The sequence below is a fragment of the Apis laboriosa genome, unplaced genomic scaffold, assembly GCF_014066325.1.
Source record: "Apis laboriosa isolate Shangri-la unplaced genomic scaffold, ASM1406632v1 scaffold112_cov148, whole genome shotgun sequence".
Classification (NCBI taxonomy): Eukaryota; Metazoa; Arthropoda; class Insecta; order Hymenoptera; family Apidae; genus Apis; species Apis laboriosa.
The window spans coordinates 2,039,202-2,065,936 of NW_025220865.1; the positions used below are offsets into that span (position 1 = coordinate 2,039,202).

The window sequence follows — 26,735 nt, forward strand, 5'->3', positions numbered from 1 at the left end:
ATTTGATATCATTAAATTGTTATTGAAAATTTTAATGAGATTAATCGAATATTTTAAATATTTCAAATTATACTATAATATAATAAAAAATAGGCGGCGCAATTCCACAGCCTAACCTCACACACAATGTGGAAAATACGCCGTGCACGATACACTAACGCATCGTCAGTCGCTGAAAAATTATTATAAACTTATGAACTATAGTCATCATGCCTATTGCCTCTCTCTCATCCAAATAACACCTGGGCATGTGAATGAGATCCTGGTAATGGACACGGAAAGGGTTAAATCTGAAAATCCTGAGCTAAAAAGATGATTAGAGTATTTTTTTTTCTAACGGATTAATGTTTTCTAATTCAAAATCTGTTTATTTTATTTTAAACTTTAATAAATTTATTTTATAAATTCAATGAACTTCTATTAATTTCAAAAGGAAAAATATATAGACAATAAATAAGAAATTTATTTATAACAATTAATAATTAAATTTATATATGATAATTAATAATAAGAAATAATTGACTTTAAATGGAGTATTACTGAAAATAATCTCAGGCGATCTCTTTATCAAAGCACATTTTTAAAAATACAAAAACAATGTTCAAAACTTTTTGCTTTGATTCAAAAATCTACCTGTCGCGAATTATCTTCTTGCATATAATATTTCATATATTTTTTTATGGAAAAAATAAAATATTTACACTTCATTATTTAAGTTTATTTCAAAATATTAAATAATTAAATATTATAATTAAAATAATAACTGAATTCAAACTAATAACTAGATATATATAAAAAATTATTAATAATTATCAACATTATCTTTTTAAAAACATACAAGAAGATCTATCCTGATCTAATAAATAAAACACACAAAAAAAACATTACTACTCACAGGTAATAAGTACCTGCGGTTACTGTGCTCATACAAAAATCTACGTATACAACCAGTCATCCGTGTCGATTCGGATCTTTCATCCTACGACATGATTGAATGACCAGAGGAATATAAATGCATGCGACTCACCAATAGATGCGAAGAATCTACAAGAATCATAAGATATCACCATCAAAGTCACCAAGGAAAACTGTAACAAAATATGGAACATTATAATTTAAATACAGTAACTTATTTAAAAAAATTGAAATAAATAAGAGATAAATAAAAATAATTACCTCTTCGCGTGGTGGATGATCGCTTTACTCTCTTGAAGAAGCACTGACTTTATCCTATTCCGAAAATGAATAAAGAAAAAAAAAAAAAAAATAAACTAATATCTTTAATTTAATCGGTGAACAAACACTGACTTTAATTTCGCGAATATAATAAATAAATTTAATTAAGAGCTAGTGTGCTCTAAAATATTAAAAAAAACTGTTACGAAGCAAACACTGAATTTACAGACCGCATTGCACGCGATCATCAAAATTTTCTGGAACTAAATTAATAGTGGGAAGATTAATAATAAAAAAAGCAAAATAATTTTTCCTTATTTTTCTTCTCTTTTCCTATTGAACATTTGCTTCAGAAAATATTATTATTTTTTTAAAGCTACGAATTGTTGTAAATTTTTTATGATTAATAATAAGAAAGATAAAATAAATATTTTCAAATTATTTAAATAGAAATTTGTGATAAATGTTCATTACAAAAGTACAAATGTTTTGGAATAATAAAATAAAAACGAGCGAATAAAAATAAAATAAATACATACAGTACACAAGCGAAACATCAAATGTCCGTTTAAAAAAGTACGTTGGCATCCATATTGGAATTTGAAATTGAATCAGTAATAACTGAATAATAATCTGTATAAAAGAATATAAAAATTTTCAAATAAATACATAAGATATATAAAATTAATCGATCACATTAAAATAAAATATATAATTCAATAATTAAGCTCAAATTTTATTTTAGATGATATGAATTAGTTGAAATTATAACTATGAAATAAATGAATAAAAAAAAAAACGAATAATTCTTTTGAAAGATTGTTAATTATAATAATAAATACGTTAATTATAATAATAAATACGTATTGATTGAATAATAATAATGATAAATATATAACTATGAAAAGAAATATATATGTACTACGCAGCAAATAAATTACACACCTCAAAAAAGAATAGAATTTTTAATTATCATGAATATCGATAGCACAATGATATAAATCATTTTTTCTCTGAAATGATGATTATCCCGACTTGTTGCCGATAATCGAATAACAATTTATTTAAATGAAAATCAAAATAGTAAAATAAAGATATGAAAAAAGTCATATTAAGCATGAAGCAACAAGTGAATTCAAATTTCAACAAAGCACGAAATATCGATAATCTTAATAAAGTCAAAATACACAAAAAAAACATAAAAATAACTAATTACAATAACAAATTTATTATTAAATAATCGAAAATAATAATAATTTACAAATTCGATAACAAAATATGAATTACTTACTGCGTAATCGAATCGCCGAAATCGGTTAAGAATACGAATTCTGTTACGATGACTTTCCAGGAGACTGATCCGCGCGCACATAGTTTAAATAGAGATCTTCTGATTGGCTGACAGACGATTGACAGACAATTCTATAATCGAAATCGCATAATCGAAAAAGTATTGTATAATATATTTTAATTAAAAATTAAAAATACTCTAATTAAAAATATATTGAAAGTAGATTATTAATTTATTTTTACAATATTAATTTTTATTAATTATTAATTTATTAATTATTTATTTGACTGTTTATACATTCTTTTATTAATTCATTTATTTATTGATTCATTTATCGATTAATCGATTATTTACCAATTTATTTATTTATTTATTTATAGATTTTTTTGTAGAATCCTTTGTTTTGTTAATTTATATATACCTTAATTTATTTATTTGTTTATTTATTCATTTATTTGTGATTTATTTATAAGTCAAATATAAATAAAAATCTTAAATAAAATAAAGATAAATTAAGAATAAATTATAGTAGGATATAATAAAAATTGACTGTTTACGCCATCTCTGTATCAAAAACTTAAAAAATAGAATGATATAGAATAGAATTAAGAATCAGCGACATTTTTTAATGCCAGAAACTTCAAAAGAACTTAAGAGATTATTAATATCTATTCTTTCTTTGGCACTCAAAAGATGGTGCTGATAAATAATTTTTAGTATATCTTTGTTCTTTTTCCATTATTTATTTTCTTTATTTATGTTTATTTCACCTATATTAGATACTAACAAATCATCAATGACACTGAAATTTATTTCTATCCTTTTCCCATTATTTTGCTTAATTCATGAGATCAAAAAAATACATTGATTGTTACATCTATTTTTTAACTTATCTATGCTGATATGCTATTATATTTGTATATAAAATAGACTATGAGATTATATTCGACTTTTTATATTGCGCATGTGCATTCTGAGAGGGCGTAACAATAGGTTTGTTGAAAATTTGTATGATTTTATATCAGTTGGCACTCTTTATTCTTAATGCATACGTACCCACTTATTTACATATGTGTGTTAATTACATTTTCTATAACCTAAATTATATATATATAAAGTTCTGGAATATAATAATATGTGTGAAAATGTATAAAATTGAAGATTTTAACGATTAATCATTGATTTTTTAAAATTTTATTTAAATTCGATTGCCAATCAAACTGTGAAGTATAGTTAATGTTCATTTCAGAACAATATTAAATATTCCTTTCATCGAACCATCTTATTATAGATTACTTCACGGGTAAAATGTGCGTCCAAGGCTGTCTCATTATATGTTAGTAGTGATGTGGAACTGCAATAGTAAAATTATGACGAAAATGAATTTGTTTATTAAAATATTATTTTTAGTTATTGCAATAATATTTAGTGCAATATCACAATGTTCCTCAGTTTTATCAGACAAACGACTATGCTATGATCCTAATTGTTCCGGTAATTGAAGCCATACTTTATTCTCAATATGTATCTATTTTAAAATCTGTTTTTTTAATACATGAATTATTTAATGATATATTTTCCGTAGAACCTATTTCATTAGCTAGAACAACAATTAAATATATTCCAAATGAATTGGGATTATTATCGTTTAATGTTAATGAAAAAGTCACAGTTTATAGTAAAGAAGCAGGCAAGAGAAAAGATTTGTGGGGTGTAGAGGTAAATTTTATTAATTTTAATTTTTTTAATTTCACTTATTATTAATTTTTTTCAATCTTTATTATATATATAATTATTTGAAGTTATATAACAAAAATAAAAATTGGAATTTTTATGATTGAAGTATAATCTAAAATAATCAAATTATATGATAAAAATAATATAAAAATATTGATTATATTATATTTTTTTCTTCATTTTATGATTTTTTATTTTATTTTTATTATGAAAATTAAATATTTATATAAATACTATTAGGAACTTTATTCATTTTAGATAAATGGCAAACATGGATATGTATCAAAGTCATTTATAAAAGAATATAAAGTTTTACATAAGGATTTACAATATGAAGTGTCTATTGATCCATTATTTAATAATAATGTTTCATCTAATAATAAACTTCAGCCTAATCAAAGAAAAAATAAATCAGTATTTGATAAAAAGGATACTAAACAAATTGACAATTTAGATTTGAAATCCACAAAAGAACTGCCACAGAATGAAATTGGTGTAACTCCATCTTATCAGATTATTGATGGAACTACAGTTCACTTAAATCATAATGAACCTTCTATAGAACCAACTCTTATAAAAGATATCATACAAGCAACAGTAGTGCCAAATAAACAAAGTGCTATTGATGAAACATTAATGAGCACAAAAGATAAATTAGAAAGTAAGGAAAAAATTGTTGAAGTTGATATTAAAGATTTTGTGATAAGTTCAGAAAAAATATTAGATTTACCTGATCTAATTCACAGTTCACCATTAAATATAAGTGCAATTTCTGATAAAATAGAATATGCAACAGAGAATGAAAATGAGTTATTTACTGATGAAAAAGATCAATCATTAAAAAAAAATGATGATACTAATGATTTACAAATATCTATATCTGATATTTCTAAAGAAACATTAAATATTAAAGGTGAAGAAATAGTTGAATTAATTAAAAAAGATAATATCAATTCCAATGAAGTAATTGAAAATATTGATACCAAACTACATATACAAAATATAGAAAATACTGATCAAATTAAAGAACCAGATATTTTATCATCAGCCAATCATATAAAAACAGATTTACAAGATGCAAAAAATTCTAATGAAATTGATGTAAAAGATAATCAAGCCTTAGAAAATATTATAAATGAAACTAAATTAGAAGTACAGAATACAGAAATAAAAAATATTCAAGTTTCACAAGATGATACAATTGCAACTAGTGACATTAAGGTAGATATACAAAATATAGAAAATTCTTATAAAATTGAAATAAAAGATCTTCAGTCTCCAGAAAGTATTATGGCAACATCTAATGATATTACATCAAATATACAAAGTATAGAAAAATCTAATGAATTTGAAATTAAAGATATCCAGTTTTTACAAAATGTTACAATAAATACGATCAGTGATATTAAATCAGATGTACAAAATGCAGAAAGTTCTCCTGAAATTGAGACAAAAGATATTCAGTCTTCAGAAAATGTTATAATTACAACTAATGAAATTAAATCAAATATATCAAATATAGAAAATTCTGATGGAATTGAAATAAATAATAATACATTATTAGAAGATATCACAATTAATACAAAAAATATGCAATATTTTGAAAATGTCATTCAATCAAATACAGATCAAAATAATATAAAAAAGGAAGAAGAAAATACAAGTATTGAAAATTTAAATAAATATGATAATGATCAAGATTTATCATCATTATTCTTTACTCAAAATATAAAAGATAAAATGTCAATAATACCATCTGCTGAGAATATTGAAACAGAAAATATTGAACATAAAGAAGCAATATCAAAAATTGAATCTAATTCAAAAAAAATTGTAGTTGATATTGAAGATACTATGCTAGTAAAAGAAACAAGTTCAAATAAATATGATTTAAAAAATGAGGATATTTTATCTGTAACTAAAAAAACATCTGAAAATATTTTTCATGAAATAGAAGGTACAACACAGAAATCATTTATTGTCTTATAATAAAAAAATAATTTTATTTAGATTATTGTATTGTACTTACAAATAATTTTTATTAATTTGCATTATATTTTTTAGTTACACCTCCTAATGTTTGTATAGCTGATAATGTTGAATGTTCTTCAGAAGATGTTCAAAAATATTATTCATATCATGTAAGTATGAATTATATATATATAAAATATTTCAATTCTAAACTATATATTTTTCATGTTTTACTTATTATTTAGTTAATTATTACAGGAACAAACTTCTCAAAATGGAGAAAATGCTATAATAAGTGAAATACAGATTGAAAGCAATCATTGGTTAACACTAATGTATTTAAGTGTCACTGCTATTGCAACACTTATATTTTCCTTAGGGTACTATTGCATTGAGGTATTAATTAAATACAATAAAAATATTTCTGTTATAATATATTTTATATTAAATATAAAATAATTTAATAATAATTATAATTTAATGATTGATATTAATAATACTAATCAAAAGTTATTTGAAATTAAGAACAAAAATATATAATTGCATATATAATTTTATTAATTTTATATGTTTATAGAATATGAGGAGTGATAAACGACTGATAGCTAGAATCAACAAACTTGAAAAAGATTTACTTATTTCAGAAGCAGAATGTACAATGGTGAATGAAAATCTAAAATCAACAAAAGAAAAGGTAATACAATATAATATATATTATATTATTATTCTTTTTTATGAATTTATATTATAAGAAAATATATTGTAGTTAAGCCGTATGGAAGATGAATCATTTGGATCTGATGAAATGGTAATTTCTTTAAGAGCTGATTTAAAAATTTCACAGGTAATATTTTATATTTATTTAATATCTAATATTTTGTAACGTTATTTAAATATTTATCAATAATAAATATATAATAATGATAATATTAATATTTATTATTTAATTTAATATTTTTTAATAGAATGCAAAAGCAGAATTAGAAGATCAAGTAGCTATGTTAGAGAAAGACCTAGAAAGTGCTACTGAAGCTGGATTAGAATTAGAAAAAATGTTGCGAGAAGTTCTTTCATCGAATAATGAAGTTAATCCTTTAGCTCAATCAGTAGAAGACTTACAAACCAGATTGAATGCTCAACAAGCTGCAAACGAATCTTTAACGAATGCTTTAAATCTTAAAACTCAAGAGGTAAGCATGCATATTTAAATTGAATAATTTTTTATAAAGAGATGTATATATTTAATTGCATGTTATATTCTACATGTTTATCGCAGCTTGAATTCGATAAACTTGAGGTTCGTAATTATAGATATTTTGTAATGTTTGTATATTTATTAAAAATATTATTTTAATATATTGGAAATATATATTTATATTTCATATATATTGTATATATTTTATTGTATTGTATATGTGTAATTTTTAATACTGAATATTTTACAGAACGAATCTTTATCAACAGAGCTTGCATTTATTAAAAAAAAATATGAAGAATTTGAAGTTGAATTTACTAGAGTTACGGAAAATTTAAAATTGGAAATCAACAGTAAAAACAATGCCGAACAAACGTTGATCGATAAGGTGCAACAATTAGAAATGCGACTCAAAGAAGTAAATATTAAATATATTTAAAATTATTATATAATATTATGTTTTATATATATTATAACATTATTTATCTCTCTAAGATTTCTATTGAAAAAGCAACTTTAGAAAAAGAATTGAAAGGTAAAGAAGTAGAAATAAAAGATCTCGTAGATGTTATTAATCGATTGAATTCTAATAACTTGGATTTAGACAAGTTATATGATGTATCACATATTAAAGCAGAGGCAAAAACATTGTTTGAAGAAAGAAATGAATTAAAAATACGATTAGCTGAGATTGAAGGAGTTCATAATTTATTAGAAGGTATATTTCAAACTATCATTTATAATTAGATGATTAAAAATATATTCAAATATAATCTTTTAAATTATAGAACATGTAAAGGTCGTTAAAGAAGAAATGGCAACTTTGACTGAACAATGCAAAATAGCAGAAAAAGAAAAGAAAGATGCAGAAACACGACTTGAAGTATTGACAAATTTTTTCGAAGAAAAAGAGGCACAACGGCAAAAGTATTAAAAATTTATCTAAGCAATTAATAAAAAATATTTTTTTTTATTAACTAAATAAAAATATTTTTTATTAATTAATAAAATATATAATATATTATTATAGAGAAGAAGCTATTTGGTTGCAACAACAGGGTGAAGTTGTATCCACTGTAGAACGAATACAAACAATGCAAAATGAAATACAAAATTATAAGTAAGTTTTCATTATTTAAAATATTTTCAAAAAATTATTTTATAGTTATTGTAACATTAAATTTTTGAATTGCATTTAGACAACAAGTAGAAGTATTGAAACGTGAAATATTAGATCAAGAAAGAGAATATAAAAATCAAATTTCTTTGCTTGAAACAAAGGCACATGAACAATGGGTATGAATATTTTAATAATTTTTAATTGTGTTAAATTATTAAATCTTTTAATATGTAATATTTCATATAAAATCTTATAATGTATATATGTGTATGTAAGGTTGTAGCCCGTCAAGTTGAACGTCGTTTAGAAGAATCTAAAGTTGAAGCAGGACAATTACGTAATCGTCTTACTTTAATAGAAAAGAATATAAATGATGTAGATCCTGAAGTAAAATTGCATCGTAAGTATAAAGAAAAAATATTTCTTTTGATATATATTTATTATTCAAACTTCATTTCATAATTACTTTAGATAGTAATTTTTCAACTTTACCTTGATAAATAAAATGAAAGTATTCAAAAATGTATGTTTTATAGTTGTTATTAAATTGTTGTATATTTTTTATTTAGTATTAGTAGAAATTATAGACATAGAAATTGTTTTTGTTAGTTATCGAATATATAAAGTTAAATTATATAATGTATAAATATTAGTAACTCAGTAATTATGTTATCGAAATATCGCTTTATAACAGACTTGACTGAGACATGCTGTATTTAAATCTTGCACTGAATTATGATGAAAAATATATATATACATATACATATATATAATATATGTATATATTATAGGTCCATTTATCATCAGTGAATCTTTTAAACTGATATTGTAGAATATTCTAATGTAGAAAATTGTCTTTTTTAACATGATTTTTAAACAGGACTGGAGGCAAATGGAGAGATGACAACGTCACCTCCATTATATCTAGGAGCAGAATCATCCAGTTCTCCTATAATGTTTTCTGGTTCTTCGGGTGTTCCGCCACCGCCACCACCTTCTTATTTACATTCACTATTTCCACCATATTTACCACCTCCATTGCCAAATGCATCCGGTGTACCACCATACGAAGTTAGCCAACGACCACCACCATTGGGTGGTCGTTTATCTTCACCTCCACCTATGCCTTTACATCCTCCTACTTCCAATAGGTATGATAATGCTGGTTCCCCACCACCAATGTCTCCACACATACTTCCACCTTTTGATCATAGATCACCTCCTCCACCTCCTCCTGCTTCAATATTACCACTACCCCTTGGAACGTCGCATTCATGGGGGGAAGAATCACTGCCGCCTCCACGCAATTCTGGCTTCCATCCAACACAACGAGAACGAGTTCGAAATCACAAAGGTTTGTGTATAAGATGACAAGCAACTGCAAGAAACTGATTTGATTGACACCCATTAATGGTCGATTTCATTTTTCATTGAAATGATTTTCTTGCATTTTTTTGCCATTATTATTTTCTTTTTTCTTTCTTTTGTTGTGCATGCAAGGACGCAAGCGATTCTCTAAAGTGAGACAATTTTGGAGTACTATGGAAGGAAATAATTGCAAATAAAGTGCAATATATCAGGTTGAATGTTTCAAAATTGATTTTGCTAATAATACAGAAATTTTTATTTCTATCGATACAGAATATGCATGAAGTGACAAAATTAAATTACAAAATTTTTTAAATTTTTATCATATATCTGTATGACATATCCTGTATCGATTTTTTATTATTTTAATAATATTGTTAATATTTATTAATATTATCGTTAAAATATATTTTACATAAAATATACTTATATAAAATATTTGTGATTTGAATTTAATATTTTTATATTCTCTATTATATACGTACAATATTAAGATCGTCCTATTTAAAATTTTTATTTGTTTTTACATAATAATTTTCTAAAATTAATAATTTTTAACGTTTTTTTCTTCATATTTGTAATTAATAATAACAAAAAATAAGATGATAATAACTACAATATGTTATTCACAATTTAATACTTTTCTCAGGTTCCTTACATTCTTCAGGAGAATCACTAGACAAGTCACATCATAACAGCAAAGTTTGAAACTTCTATTTTGTTATAAAATAATTCGTATGTGCGTTCAACTTGTCATTAGTAATTGAGATATTCATTAACAAAAAAATTCAATAAACAAATAACAGTGATGCAGAACATATTAATGCTAATAGAACGAGCATTTATTACTTCATGAGAAATAAAATCATGCATTTTGATATGGTATTTATTGTGATAAACATATAATTAGTTTATTATAAAAAATATATTTGTTAATCATCACTGATATTTAAAAAAAAAAAGAAGCAAATTGTATATACGTTTAATTATTTCTTAGGGATGTATTGAAATATACAAATAGACAAAATTGTAAAAAAATTTCTTTATATAGTTATATATAATTCTTTAATCAAATTGAAAAAATTATCGTCTTTGTAAATCATTCAAACGGGAAATAAATTGTAATATGAATTTAGATTAAATAATTGTTATATAAAATTTTAAAAAATTGAAATAAATTGTAATTTATATTATTATGTTATGTTTCATAATTTTTTAAGAAACCTACTTATTGTTTATATATACATGTTTCAAAAATTACCAAACATTGAAAATTATACATTTATTATTCATAGTTTTCTTTTTACATTTTACAAACAATGTAGCTCCTTTGTCTACATTGATGGACCTTTTAATAAGTAATACTTACAGTATTCACATTTCAACAAAGAGGTCAAGGAATGCAATGATTATATTATTATTCTATAACTAATGAGTCGTAATTTTATAAAAATTCGTCTTGTTCTTCGATCATCTTATATCACAATTAATGGATATGGATGGTCAACTATAAATTTGCATAAAGAAATATGCATAATAATAATGTAATAATTATTTTATGCCAAAAACACTACAAAAAATATAAAGAAAAATATAAGAACCGCGAATATTTTTATCATTAACCACCTGTTATTAGTTACAGATTGAAAATATTTTAAGATCTCTGCATGAGCTGCTTCCACATTTATTTCTGTATCTTCTATATTGGAATCTATCCTGAAAATTAATAAAAATTTTATCAGTATTTGTATAAATGCAAAATATTTATTAATATTTTCTATATATCTAAAACAAATAAACATTAAAAGAAAAATTTTTAGTAAAATTATTGAGCATAAGATAAAATATACATACATATATATATATATGCACAACATTTAATAAAAATTAAAAATTTTATAAATAATTAAAATATTTATACCTTTCCACCATTTCCTCTTGTTCTTTAACCATATGTGCTAATTGTTGAAAAATTCCACCAAGTTCAACAATAGTAGATTCTATACTTTGCATTGTTTCTGCTCTTGATTGAACATATGCATCCTAATGAATTATTTTTAAATTTATTTATTTTTGTTATATATATTTTTGGCTTATTATACAAAATGTATTATGTCTATCTTTTCTAAAATTGAAATTTTTATATGCAATATAATTTTTAACTTTTTTTCTTTATGCTATATAATAACGTTTCTGTATAATAATCATTCATATTTATAAATTTATTAAAATTTTTGTTTATTGAATCTATATGTGTTATGTATGTAAATTTTTAAACTATTTTATTAAAAATATTAAAAGTGCACATATTATACATATTGTACAATAAGCAATATTATTATAATTAGTATTAAATAATATTATTATATTTACTATAGAACTTACAGTATCATCCTGAACTGCTTGCATCATTGCTGAATCCAAATTTATAACTACAGAAGAAGGAGAAGTTTCTTCTTGCAATAACAATGAACCTTGTTTTCCAGCAACACTTGGAGGTAACAGAGTAGATACAGAACCTTGAGTAAATTGTTGTCTTCTACTTTGTTCCTCTCTCATATTCTATGCATTTTAAAAGAAAATTATAATATATAATTATTTTAATCTTTTTTAACTTTTTTTTCTTACATACCTCTGATCTCATTTCAAGAACACTTTTAAAATGATTTGACATATTTGCCAATTTTGATTGTAATGTCATAACAATTGAAGATGAATGTGAAGCTACGTGATGACTATGAGATGCACTATATCCTTCTCGTTGTTTTTTACTAAGTTCTTGCAGCTTTCCTATTTGATGATTTAAACTTTTTAAATCTGTTTTTATGATATTTGTTAATTCTTCTATTTCCACTTGTCTATCATTAAATATCGATTTTCTTTTTGCCACTAAAATAATTGATCTGATAAGTATATTCTTTTTTTATATAAATATAATTAAATTTATTAAATGTTATTTACATGCTTATAATTTATACATATCACACATATGAATATATGAATCTCTTTTTATCAAAAATTATTATTTATTAGAAATAAAAGTATAAATATATGAATGAATTTAATAGAAATAGAAACTTGTAAATGATAGAATTTATTAAAATGAAATAATATTAGATAAATATGATTAGATGTGATAATATTAGATCATAATAATCTTACACAGAGCAAGTTTTTCTAATTTAGTATAAGTGCTCGCTATATTCTTTCCAATACTCTTAGCTATCATCATGAAATTCGAGTAACTTTGCAATTGACGTGCTCGACGAGGGTTTTGCGAAATCACCGCTCGTGCCACGGTTCTGCTTTGCATCATTCGAATGGCATTAATGAATTCATTAGTTCTATCGCGGGACGTCATTGTCGATGGTGCGATGTCCGCTTGCTTTTTTGAGTTTTGTGTTAAATCGCACCCTTCACTTTCATGATTAGAACTCTGCTGACTTATGATATTGCCCTGCCAAGGACTGTTTGAGGTTGTGATCACGAAACCATGGTCTACACCATGCTCCAAGCCAACGTGTCGTCTACGTGCTGGCATTGCATTCTTAGTTTTTTTACGAATTTACACTTTTACGACTTTAAAAAACGCAATACGTATTACTCATTTATCTAAAATATTTTTTAGCAAATGTATCAACAGATTGAAACTGACACGTCCACATGACAGTTATATTTATATAGTGATTTTTGTTCCTATATTCTGACAACGTCGGATGTCACGTTGTGCATTCCCTGAAATGAAATATTACTAGGATTATGTTTAACATCATGATGAAATTTAAATTTAAACATTATTTATTCTTAAAGCACGAAAAAAATATTTTATGAAATACTTTAATGTATATTCATATAATTTTCACAATTTTCAAAATTAATAATAAATTTTAATAATAATTTATTACTTATTGTTATTACAAAATATTTTCAAAATTATTTATAAAAATTTGTTTTTTTTACGTATATGTATATACAGTATTTATTTACATAAATGAAGTTTAATATTATAATATATTAATGCAAGATTATTTAATTTTTTATACATTTTTTATATGAATTTATATTTTATTATAATATTAAATAAGATCTTTTATTTTAATATATAATTTTATTATAATTTTACAAGATAAATCAATTTTCATTTTTTATGTTAAATATTTTTTCATTCAAAAGTTGTTTTCATATAATAATTGATTGTTTTAAATTATTTATTTAATTATATTGTTCTAGAATTTATAAAAAAATAGATCAATTTTTTTTTATTTTTTCTCACTCAAAAATTTAAATAAAGAATCATTCTACACCAAAATTGTATTAATATTAGATATTAATATTAGATATTAAATTGCATATTTTTAATCATTTGCTATTATGATACTTACACATGTGCTTTTTTAAATATTTAAAAAATTTTTATTAATGTAAAACATGATTGATCATTACAAATACATATATAAAATTTCTGTTATATGCTATACGTATTTTTGCTAAGAGATTTGAGATAAAAAAAAGGAAAGAAAGGAAGAATTTAAGAGAAATAAAAACATTTCAAACTATATTTTTTTTATTTAAACAAAAATTTAAAAAAAGATATTCTCACTCCCTTTTGAAAATTTTACCATTGAATAATCATAGATAAAATATAATTTGTAATACAATCTTGTTATTATATAATATGATAATTTTATAAAATAATCGTATGCAAATCTGTAATTCACCTATTAATCTTTGAGGTACATAGAATAATCGGCTTCATTATAGGCGAATCATTATAAATGTATAACAGATAAAACTATAAAAGAACATAAAATATATGTATATTATATCTCTATTAACTCTCTACGATAATCAACATTTTTTTTGTCTCACGATAGTTTACAATTTTCGTACACGAATGTCAGTTTGAATCCGAAAGAGCTTCGCGGACGGAAATCTTATGTTTTTTACTTTCTCTCTCTCTCTCTCTCTTTCTCTCTCTCCCTCTCTCTCCCTCTCTTTCTTTCTCTTCATTCATTTACTATATCACTTCCATCTGATTCAACTATAGTATATATTTATATTATATCTATTTATATTGCATTACGATATAATCAGGATAGTATATAGCATATAGGTTTAAGGAAGATTAAATTTATTTTTACAAATTTTGAGATGGATAAATTTTATTCGAAAAAGGATTATAGAAATATTTTTATAACTATAAATGTAATAACTTCAAAATTTTTTACATAGACACATGATATAATATACAAAAAAAAAAAAAATTATTAGATTTTCATAGAAAATTAAGGAAAAATGGATCTTTCGGATTCAATTAATCTGACATTGCCTTTTAAATTATTTCTTGACTGCTTTAAGCAGTTAATACATCTCCTTGATTCTTCGGTATCTCGTTGTCAAAATCTTCGACGCTTTCTACACTCCTTGAAGATTGGGTGCTGGTATCATTCTTTCCGATAAGTGTAGGCAAAGTGGTTACATCGCTGTCCGCTTCGCTGCTTACCGTTGTCAAGATTGTTTCATTCTGGGGTCTCACGTCGATTACACGGACGCGGATCAGTGTGCTGTAATCGTCGCTACCATCGGTATAAGTCGTTTCATTAATGGTTACCACGTGTCCATCGATGATCTAAAAAAACAATGATATTAGTTTATAATATAATATACAAGATAATATAATGATATAATATTTATATCATTATTTATATAATGATAGAATATTTAATTTAATTTAAAAATAACAGTGATAAATAGCGATATAATAGCGATGATAGGTAATAACAATGATAAATAAATAGTGATAATCAAAAAATCCTTAGTAAAGAAAATATTTTTAATTTCTTTTTAAAAGATTGAAAAAAAATTTTCAGAACAACAGTTTTTAAATCAATTTTTTTCATTTTGTAGAATCGTATCTATATTAACTTGAATATAATACAATTATATTTTAAGATGAAACACACTTTTCAAGGAATGATACATTAAAAACTAAATGCTGCACATCAGTTCAAGTGGCACAGCAGTTAGTTCATCCCAGGAAATATAGCAACCAGATCGGCATTGATGTGCAGATTTCGTTGTGCAATTCATTACGTAAATTACGACAATGTATATTGCACGTATTCAGAGGAGGACATGTACATGTTACTTGTACTTCAACTCTTAAGTAGTACCATTAATTATATTTGAGTAATGCTAAAGTTGGAGAATCTTGTTTCATTATTTCATCTTTCACAAGAGGTAAAAGGCAGAATTATTGTGGTACATTGTCTTTATTTTGAGCTTAAAACTAATAACGTAGAAATATCTTTTTGAAGAAAATATTTAAAGACGATTATAGAATCGTTTTGTTGATTTATAGTTATATTTAACATTTCGATTAAATCTTGATTAATTTTAATTTATAATATTTTACAATTTATATATAATATTTGTTGTATATCGTTAATGTAAAATTATTTTTTTAATAATGTAAAATTAGACAAATATTAAAATAATTAAATATAAAAATTATAATTTTTCGTCTAATTGTTCTATTTTCGATTTTCCAAAATATTTTTCTTAGACATTTGTATTTCTTATGATTTTTTTCGTAAATCGAATATTGAAGATACAAATCATCTCATAAGATTTTCATTCTCATGAATAGAATACTTCTTACAGTATTATATCTATATTCAAATGTATCATTGTACAAAGATAATACTACATATATATGTATGCATATATATTGTAACGACAAAAGATTTCAACCGAAGGAACGAATTTGAGTCAGTGAACTGATTGGCCGAACGAGGCAACCGGAAATGAGCGTAATATTTACGCGTGACTAACCTTGGTGGTAGAGGTAGTATTCGCTCCTTCAGGAATCTTGTTCCAATTCACAACACCTTGCTCGGGAATACGTGACAAAATGCCAGCCATCTGCTCCCTCACTTTCTTCATGTGAGCTGAAATTGCACCTAAAAGATATTATTATATTGATAAGAATATAAATGATTAATTGAAATTTTCATTGCATAATTATGATGATATTAATCAAGGATTGGATATAAAAAAAAACGAATTATACTTATAACGAATTATATCGTAGATATTAATAGATCTTTTTTGAGAACATTCATTTTTTTTCTTTATTAAATTTTAAGATTAAATCCTTATTTTAATAAAAAAAAGAACATTAAATTAAAATCAAAAGTTAAAACTAATTTGAATTTCTGATCTGATCTAATGAAATTCTATATTTGTGTTGTATATAATATTATTTATAAATTGTTATCTGGCAATACTCTTTTGAAAAATAGATTGAAAACTTTTATCATCTGCTGATTAAATTTATTAATTAGGAAAACTTGGAAGCTTTCGAAGATAATTGAAAGAGAATTAAAAAATCCGATTTGATTTTTTACAATTTTTTTATAATTTTTTTCGGATTGAATCTTGGATTTGTTGAAATGGAAATAATTATATATTATTTATATTTGTATAAGTATATATTATATATTGTTTGTAAAAATTTTACAATCTTTAATCAATCTAATTTTAATTAAATTTTAATGAATGAAATAGTGAAATTCTAAATTTTAATCAAATATATTTTTTTCTAATTATAATAATATTTATAGTATATATAATAATAATATTTTTAAGATGTTGATGCCAAGATTAAAGCATTAAATATTTCGTCATCATGTATCGATCAAAATATGTATGTATTTCTGTTTCAGATCAACGAGTATACATTGAACTTGACCCTATTACAACAAATATAAACCAACCAATAAATAATCTGTCTGAAATAAAATATTAATTTTAACATACATATAAATGTATATTTGGAATTAATTTCAACAGCCAATATTTAACTTTTAATGATTTAAAGAGAAAAATATTCTAATAAATAATATTACAAGATTATAAAATTAAATATTAAATTATATTAATTTCTACCATTCCATCTTCTATCAATTTAAAATATAATAGAAAATATAATATCACTATAACACACGTACACATTAATAATATTTCTATAATTTTTAACATTTTGAAATAGTTATCGTCGCAATTTCAAAATAATAATAAGACATCTTTTTTTTTTTAAAATATATTTTTATTTACTATTTCCTACATTCTCATTTGACGGGCTATTTCCCAGGAAACCAATAAAAGAAACTTTAATATTCTGATATTCATTCGTCGAGTAAACACGCGCCATTTGTACAAAAATGAAATATCTATCGATATTAATATCTTGAATCGTTAAGAAAAAGAATCCAGAAACTAAAATCGGACTTGCATTGTAAACCTATAGAATATTTTCTTTTGAGAAACATGAGAAACAGAATAATATTCAAAAAATCTTACAATGATGTAATCTAAAAACATCAAGTATAATTCAAAAAGTATTATATATAGGTACACGTATATATTAAGAGAAAATTATTAGTTGAAAGGCAGATACGAAAATAGAAACTGTAATTACTTCTATAGACTATTGTCGATTGAAATTGCGCGTTTAACCGCTTTATCAGTTGAGAAATAATAACTTAATATAATGCAGATTACATGATTTTTTTCATGTCAATCTCACAAGGATATTTCAATCGACGTAAACAATTATACAAATGTTCTGATTGACAAAATTATATCGTATATGAGATATATATTAAATGATTGAAAATCAAATTTAGTAAGTAATATTTATAACAATATTCTTAATTATATTTTAAATAATGTTAAAAAATATAAAATATCGATTATAATTTTAACAAATTATTATTTTAGAAGTATATTTTAAGTTAACCTATTTTATAAAAATGAATTTGGAGAAAATTAACCGAAAAAAATAAAAGATATAAAAATACAAAAAACATTTTTAATTGATAATGATTATAAAGTGATATTTTCACTATTACAACTAAATATAGGTCAATGAGAAAGATTAAATAAAAACATCTTAATCAGAAACATTATATGAAATCATAGATTGATAAGAGTCAACTGATCAACGCATCCATCTTTTTTCGTTCTATTTGTCTGAGCATGCGCAGTTTACAGTTCTGAAGTTGTATATAAGTAGGTACTACGTGAATATAACAGTGAATATTTCTTAGGCAAAGGAGCTGGATACATGAAACTTTAATTAATTCAATGTAATACATATATTTGAGTAAAGAAGTTGCTCTACTCTATGTCATATATATATATATATATATGTTTGTCTTTAGTAAGTTGTAAAGCATAGCTATAGACTCGTATATGACAAGAGACTTCCAGAACTTGGTAATCATAAACATGTGATACGCAATGCAGGACAAACGGAACGCGAGGGATACAATAAAGACAACCTCGAGTTTGTAAGGTATGATGTAGACCACATGACAGTAGTGGTCGAATACAAATCATCACGAGCTCGTGTTTCCCGATAGAGATTATTAAGTACTTGGAGAACGCAATAAAGATTAAACTCTCTAGGATCATTGAAATTCGGCAAAGACCACTATTAAATCGTACGACATGATATACTTATGTCATATTGCACTCATATGAGAAACAAGCTCTTTCATACAAGTATATAGATTTGAAGGAATAATAGGATTGTAAAATTTGATATACATTATTTAAAAATTATTATTTAAATAATTAATAAATTTCACATTTAAAATTGAAAGTTATTACATATATAGGAAATTTGATGAAATCTAAAAAAATAGAAATCATTATTAGATTGATGAAACTTGATAATATTCACTTTCGAAATAATCATTCATTAATGCAATATAGCATTTTATAGAAGATATTTAATAAATCTTAGTTTATTCATATAATGCAATGACTGAGATCTGATGTGATATTAAAATTCATGAAGATTTTAAAAAAATGGAAAAATATAAAATATATATAAATGTAAACTTCAAAGTTTAAAAAATCAATTTTGTGATTGTAGAAATCGGATTGGCTTGTGATATATAAAATTGAAGTGGATTGGTTTGAGATTTGTAAAAGTAGAATAGATTACCTTGGGACACATAGAAATCGAGTAGATTGGTTTGGGACTCTTAGATATTGAACAGCTAATAGAATAGCTTGGAATTCATAAAGATTAAAAAGTTTAAAGAAGAAACATATATAGTTTGTAAACATTTGCTCAAGACATACATCAATCAAGTGAGATAATTTGAAAAGTATAAAAATTGGATAAATTGATTTAAAATACACAAAATTTGGAAATTGGAATTCATAAAAGAAGAATACATTAAATTTTATATGGATTAATAAATTTTATTAAAAAATCGAATAGATTGAAATTAATTATTGAAGTTTATAATTATAATTGAAGTCAAAAATAACAAATATGAAAATTTTAAATAAATTTGAAATTTGATCAAGATATTTAAAAAGTTTTTAGATTTTTGAAATTCTGAAATTTCTGAATTTTTGATGAACTTGATTTTTTGATCTGGCATCTTAGTAATTTACGAAAATGCATTTTTGCAAATATGAAAAATTATTGTTTTGAAATATTCTATTATAGGATATCTCGTTTTAAATTCTCAAGAAACAATTAAATAAATAAGAACAGTTTATCTTATATAAAATATTCTTGACAATATATATTCTTAGGATTATATTCTTGATAATCTTAAATTGTTTGAATTTTCTCAATGATCCATATATGAAATTTATTCAATTCTTATATTTACACAAGGCAATTAATTATTCAAAAAATATATTTTTAATGATGAATTTTTTCCACTATAAGCAGAACGGCATTGATGATAACCCGATTTCTATCCCGATAATGTAATAATAATTTATTTATAATTGAGGTCATGAATGCATGGAGATAGGTGATAATCGTATCGATAAATTCCGCATATTTTATTACGTCTACAATATAGAATAAAATTCAGACTATCATTGCCACATAGAAACTTAATAAGGATATAACCTATATTACACAATGTTTCTTGATAATATCCGCATTTACGTTAGAAAATTAACGAAGAAAAAAAAGAAAATTTATTGAAATAGAGATAGTACATACAATAATATACAATGTATCGTAGTTGATATGTACATACACGTATTACGTTTGACCATTGTTAAAAGATACAAAGGCTCTTCGTAATTGTTCCTAATTTATTTTCCAGTTGGGGAGATTGGAAACAATTATCTGCCGTCCCATTTATTAATGGTCCATGTACGAGTTAATTTCGTTAAGAGTATCAAAGACAGTGAGATACAATTTCTTTCCTCGTATCGTGAGATTTCCAACAAGACAAATCGAATTTCTAGATGAGAAATGGAACAATTCTTATAGTTATATAAACTGGATTAAATCGAATGATTAAAACACATTGTTTGAACTTTGTGAAAAATTCAATAATCAAGAATATTAAATATAATTCGCTTCAATGCGATCTGCAACGTATGAATTAAATAATAAAAAAAAATAGTACAAGTCCATTTTTAAACAAACAAGATAAGTATTTTCAAGTTTCAAAAATTCCACAAAATCTTACGAAATTCGAGTTTTTAAAAATTAAATTTCGGAAAATAAAAAAAAATATTTCGTAAATCAAATTCCCTAAGTAAATGTTAGTTCTCATTTAGAGAATGCTATGAAAATCGTGGTATAATGTTTTAATAAATTTTCGGAACTACGGTCACTGGCACTTCCGGTTAGAATAACTTTTTCTCAAACGTGAATTTACCTTTGTCCTAATGAGCGGCGATTCAGCGGCAACGATATTATGGTAATTTACCCGATAATCGATTTCGTGGAGCGTTACTCCATGACCCTACCTGTGACCGCGATTTCACTTTTCCGTTCCTATCCGGACAGCCGCGAGGGCAATAACGTTTTATCGCGGTTACGCGCGGACGCCGCCATAATCGCGGAGAACCGCTGGCGATTCGAGCGCCAACCTATCGTAGAAAAAGGTTGAAACTTGACGATAAGACCGTATCGCTACGAGTGATTACATGTTCGGGCAACTGAGCAGTGTTAAACTTAATTTAAAGAAAAAGAAAAAAAACAGTGATGTGAAAGAATCTTGAAAGGAATATTGCTTTTGATCTTTCCCCCCTTTTTTTTTTTCTTCTTTTTATATATTTCGTGTGGAAGAGTGCGTGTGAGAGTTCATGTATTTCGTTAACTTTATAGGTTAAGTTATTAAGGACATAACGCGATTCTTATAACACGTATGAATGTTTATTATTATATGATATATAGCAATTTTGAACATGAATTAAGTGATATGAATATTTAAAATTTTTTTATCAATGGTAGTTTATTATTTTTGTTGTTTACGAGTTGATCAAAATTTGTTTATAGATGGTAGAATATTTTTTACGTTTTTCAAGATTTTGTTTTCAACCAAATATTTCAATTGTGTATCATTATAATTCTCTTCAATCAATATGTATAATCATTGTTCTATTGAAATATAAAAAGAAAATTAAATTAATATTTGAATACTATTGCATGCATACAAATACATTGTTACTTTCACTTTCGTTTATCTAATGAAATTTTCGATTAAGCGATACATTGTGTACTGAAATATGCATATACAGATACATATCTATTTGCTTTTAGAAAGAAATAAAACAACATGCATATATTGTTTATCATATCAATTCTAGTTAACTCGATACGTTACATGCATGCTTCAGATTAATTAATATAATATTTCGAATCTTCGCTATAAAAAAAATATTCAATCAGATAATTATTCCTCCGTTCTGGTTTCAGCAATGATCCCGTTAATAGGATAATAATAATTTCACCTTGGTCGCTGCGAGAATTGCATTAAATTATGTAAGAACAAGCGAACCATATTCAAAAACCAGTAAAACGAGACCCTGACATCGCTTTTATGATCCTTGTTCGTTGCAAGGTTATAAAATATATAAGAAGTTAAGAAGATTTGCTTTGGAATGAATTTTTTTTTATATTTTTCATGTTAGTAATATCTATTTTTAATAAATTTTTTTTTGTAAGTAGATTCAATTAAAAAAAGGATTAACCTAATAATCTTAACTTAAGTCAAAATGTTTATCTTTGATTATACGATTATCTTGATTATAGTTTTTTCCCCAATCAAACTTATAAATTGAAATAAAATATTTACTTTGATTATTTTAGGTTAAGTTAGGTTAGGTTAATCTTTAAATGTTCAGCAATTGTTACTTTACTTTACTTTGAATGTTTTACATACTTTTGCATATTACTCATCGTTTATATTCCACAAATGAAAAATTTCAATCATCTATTCACTCTCTCCAAATTCTTCCACAATTTTATTTAAATTTATGAATCTCTTAATCCGTCACGAATCCTATTAAATCATTCTCCAATTTTCCTCAATCGTTTCAATCCTTTTCTTCCCTACTTAATTATCTTCAAAACCTGAATAAGAATCGAAGATCGAAAGATTCGACGAAATTTTAATTTCCTCGAATAATTAATTTCAAAGAAGCCCATTATCAAAAGTCTCCCCCCTCCTCCTCCTTCATAAATTTAAAAGACATTTTAATCCACGGACGTTGACAAATATTGCACGATTTCGTCTCTATAGCGGGGATCAATTCGAATCAGTTGAAAACCAGTTTCATTAATCGAATGGATATTCGAGCGTGTTGAACAGTTTCGAAAATGGCGTTTCGAAGGGAACGAATTATTCGGCTGGCGACGACAGTTCCGATTCGGGCTTTTCTTGTTCGATCGGCCGAATTTCGTGGGCCCCCTGCTCACCATCGACAAAACGCTTCATTGCCGCGGATAAAATCCCTGACATTTCCACGTAACCATGGCCCGTCATACAATCGATATCGTTCGTCAAATATCACGTATACCGGACGATCATAAGCTCGATCAATAGGATTTATAGATCTTGCTATAATATAGTTATCGGCCATTTTTTGGAATATAGTTATCGATAAACGAGTGGAAAATCGAATATAAACATCATCTCGTATTTAGATTAGATAAAATTGTGCGAATAATAAATAAAATTTAAAATTCATGAAAATCAATTTAATTCTTACATTCTTGTTTATTTTTCAATTTTTTAAATGAATTTTTTAAATTTATTAAAATTTTCGATATTAATTCGTGGAAAAAGAAATTGGAATAATATTGATTCAGTAAAATTACTTTACAACGAATTGAAAATACAAAATGTTAATTTTTTATGGTTTTTTTTTTTTTTTTTTTAATTACACGAGAAACCACTCGATGTAAACATATAAATTTCTAAATTTCTACTGCATCCTTCGCATCTAAGTCTCGGAAACAAGACAATATTTACCAAAAAACATCCTCTCGACTCTGGCTACATGAACGCACCATTCTTTTCTCTGGCGAAACACCCCGTACATCTCGAGCCCTCTCGTTCCTCCTTTTCACCGTGCGGCATCTCTTTTCAGGCGTAAATTTTCTCCCCTTTTTAACAACGACCCCTCTTCCCCCTTCTCCACCGTCTCGTCTGCACTCGAGCTCTGCAACTTTTAATCCTGAAGACCCTTTCTTCCACTCTGGCTGCCAGTCCGGATACGTAACGCGGATCTGAATAACGACTCATCGAGTCGTGCAATCGACGATTACCGAAAATTGCTGTCCATTCAACAGTTCGTCTCTCGACTAATGAATTACACGATCGACCCGTGCAATTATTCTCCTCTTATTCCTCTTTTCTTTCTTTCTTTCTTTTTTTCTTTTCTTCTTTTTTTTTTTTTTTGTTCTTCTTGTATTCATTGCCTCTTTGTTCCTTTGTTTCGAGATCGACAGCGCGTTAATAAAAAAAAAAAAAAAAAAGGGTATCTCGATGGTGAAAGTGATCGTCGATACGAGCAAACCAAGAGCTACGATCGCCGAGACTTTGGCAGAAGTCGACCTTTCGAGTGCAAAACTCGCTTTTGCAAGGATTGTGCAACTAGCGAGATAATAGTTGGTTTTTTTCTTTTTTTTGTTTCGCGATCTCGTTGTTAAATAACGTGGCCTTCTGTCTACGTATCGAGATCGTTCCATTTCCTTGCAAATCGATGTTCATAGGATATTATCTTTTGTTATCTCTTTCCTATTTTTTTTTTTTCATAGATTTAAAAAGAAAATTTACTTTTGTTTATTTTTTTTAGTATTACTTAAATTTCACGTATTAGAAAAATATAGGATAAATACGCGATATATTTATTTATGCGAATTTATTTTTTCTCATTCTGCCATCTATCGTCTAATAATAGATTCTATTTTTACCGCGTAAATTTGAATCGTATAATATTTTTTCACCATTTTTTTTTTTTTTTTTTTTAAATATTTTGTTGAATTATTATAGATGTGTACATATGAAATTTGAGATGAAAATTTTATTTTCGTTTGAATAGATAAATGGACAATTAAATATAAAGCTGTTCAACAGTAAATTTCACATTTCTAATCAATTTTAATTAATGAACGTCTTCCGGTTACTCGACGCAAGGTTTTCGGCAAAATATCTCTATATTTACTACTCACAGCGGAATGCGTTTTAACATTGAACAAACTGTATTTAACTGGTCGAGTGAGCATGTTTAACAATTCACACCAAACAAATAATTCCATGGTGTGAGACGTTGAAAAATTCATACGACAAGCGTTCAAAGTTTGCAACGCGTTAAATATGCAATCGATTCAGCGGAGATTGTTCTATTCGATTATAAATCCGGCTTTAAAATTTGATTCGATGTTTGAAATGATTAAAACTTTGAATAGAAAAATGCTGAATTGAAAACGAAATTATATTATAAATTATAAAAGAAAAAGAAAAAGAAAAAGATTTTTTTTAAAATTCCGACATAAAGAATAAATTTAGAAATTTGAATACAATGAAAATACTAAATATAAGAATATCTAAATATAGAATGGAAATGGACGATGTATTAAAATATATTAATAGATAGGATAAATATTTATTTAAACGAAAATCAAGTTACTTTAATAATAATAATTGAACGATTGACAAGTTTTAACAAGAACTCGGTCTTTAGAACTGACGCAAAAAATTTTAAAACAACTGCTCGAGCAAAGTTATAGTCAGCTATGATTCATCGCGGGCAAACATTCAACAAGAATGATTAATCGTTCAACTAAATGCAGATGGTTACAATATTCTTCTTACTGGTTTCATAATATTAACCAACATCCTTGCTGGCTATTATCGATATTAGTGGTAGATTGAAATATATATATATATATATATATTACAAATAGAATCTAATTAATCTATTTAAAAAAAGAAACTACTTCTATATAATCTATTTAAAAAAGAAAAAGAAAAGGAAAATTGTAAAAACAATATACTTTTATACAAATTTCAAATTTTGATCTTCTCACAAATAATTTGAGAAATGTATATATATATATATATGTAATAATTTGAAAAAATTATGATAATATTATTCAAATATACGCGTTATATTTCTCGTTTAACACGGATTCCAACTCGATCCTCTAATCGCGGTGAGCGGACACGTAACTACATCTGCAGCGCTTAGGGACAATATAGGGATCCCTAGTACCGTTGAATAGTACACAACCATTACGCGAATCCAGTTATGGATTTTCGATTTCTTTCTATTCGATCACGGATCATACGTAGTGTATACGTTTCCAAGAATATCGAGTTCCTTTAAATACCTCTTCATCTTAAATTCCACGCGATAATGTCATCAATCTTCTCCCATCCCGCTCGCATCCTCACCGATCCCTCTTCCCACGTTGTTTCTTTTCTCTCGTTTCCCTTCTCCCATTCCCTCTCTTTGCTACGTTTCTCACAGCTTCCCTCCTTTTTTCTTTTCGAAACTCGTTTCTAACGGTATGCAGATATATTCAT

The 26,735-nt window shown here is 25.2% G+C and overlaps 3 protein-coding genes across 5 annotated transcripts in view; 1 reads left to right on the forward strand and 2 right to left on the reverse strand.

The window, feature by feature from the left end:
• The first annotated feature begins 3,553 nt into the window (after nt 1–3,553).
• LOC122712741 (transport and Golgi organization protein 1) lies at nt 3,554–11,048 on the forward strand. Of its 2 annotated transcripts, none has more exons than XR_006346411.1 (16): nt 3,554–3,961; nt 4,053–4,186; nt 4,463–6,161; nt 6,269–6,345; nt 6,434–6,571; nt 6,753–6,869; nt 6,942–7,019; nt 7,141–7,365; nt 7,621–7,788; nt 7,866–8,088; nt 8,159–8,297; nt 8,401–8,490; nt 8,570–8,666; nt 8,767–8,890; nt 9,371–10,070; nt 10,508–11,048. XR_006346411.1 is itself a non-coding variant. In XM_043932593.1 (16 exons), exons 1-16 carry the CDS (start codon nt 3,802–3,804, stop codon nt 10,564–10,566), a joined length of 4,002 nt encoding a protein of 1,333 aa, XP_043788528.1. In that variant the 5' UTR covers nt 3,554–3,801; the 3' UTR covers nt 10,567–11,048. The 2 variants fall into 2 exon arrangements, 1 of the variants encoding a protein (XP_043788528.1); XM_043932593.1 differs by having other exon boundaries at nt 9,371–9,844.
• A 77-nt stretch (nt 11,049–11,125) lies between these two features.
• LOC122712751 (syntaxin-5) lies at nt 11,126–13,538 on the reverse strand. Its single transcript, XM_043932609.1, has 5 exons — nt 13,021–13,538; nt 12,491–12,747; nt 12,244–12,420; nt 11,780–11,901; nt 11,126–11,574 (listed from the first exon to the last, which is right to left on the reverse strand). The coding sequence occupies exons 1-5, from the start codon at nt 13,397–13,399 to the stop codon at nt 11,415–11,417; spliced, it is 1,095 nt and encodes a 364-aa protein (XP_043788544.1). The 5' UTR covers nt 13,400–13,538; the 3' UTR covers nt 11,126–11,414.
• A 1,120-nt stretch (nt 13,539–14,658) lies between these two features.
• Nucleotides 14,659–26,735, reverse strand: part of LOC122711781 (icarapin-like) — a 40,870-nt gene continuing 28,793 nt past the window's right edge. The window contains exons 3-4 of one of the 2 annotated variants that reach the window (XM_043930845.1): nt 16,693–16,808; nt 14,659–15,487 (exon numbers count right to left, since the gene is read on the reverse strand). In XM_043930845.1, the coding sequence (XP_043786780.1) occupies nt 15,212–15,487; nt 16,693–16,808 (392 nt within the window). In that variant the 3' untranslated portion in view covers nt 14,659–15,211. Of the gene's footprint in view, nt 15,488–16,692; nt 16,821–26,735 lie in introns of both variants that reach the window. The other variant, XM_043930838.1, reaches the window with a different exon arrangement.

Excerpts from the sequence above, each read along its gene's own strand:
- LOC122712741 (XM_043932593.1), top strand. The coding sequence starts at position 3,802 with ATGTTAGTAGTGATGTGGAACTGCAATAGTAAAATTATGACGAAAATG. Across the intron at positions 6,162-6,268 it reads TATTTTTCATGAAATAGAAG|TTACACCTCCTAATGTTTGT; the intron begins GTACAACACAGA and ends TATATTTTTTAG. Across the intron at positions 7,020-7,140 it reads CTGATTTAAAAATTTCACAG|AATGCAAAAGCAGAATTAGA; the intron begins GTAATATTTTAT and ends ATTTTTTAATAG.
- LOC122712751 (XM_043932609.1), bottom strand. The coding sequence starts at position 13,399 with ATGCCAGCACGTAGACGACACGTTGGCTTGGAGCATGGTGTAGACCAT. Across the intron at positions 12,421-12,490 it reads TTCTTGAAATGAGATCAGAG|AATATGAGAGAGGAACAAAG; the intron begins GTATGTAAGAAA and ends TAAAATGCATAG. Across the intron at positions 11,902-12,243 it reads AAGCAGTTCAGGATGATACT|GATGCATATGTTCAATCAAG; the intron begins GTAAGTTCTATA and ends ATAATTCATTAG.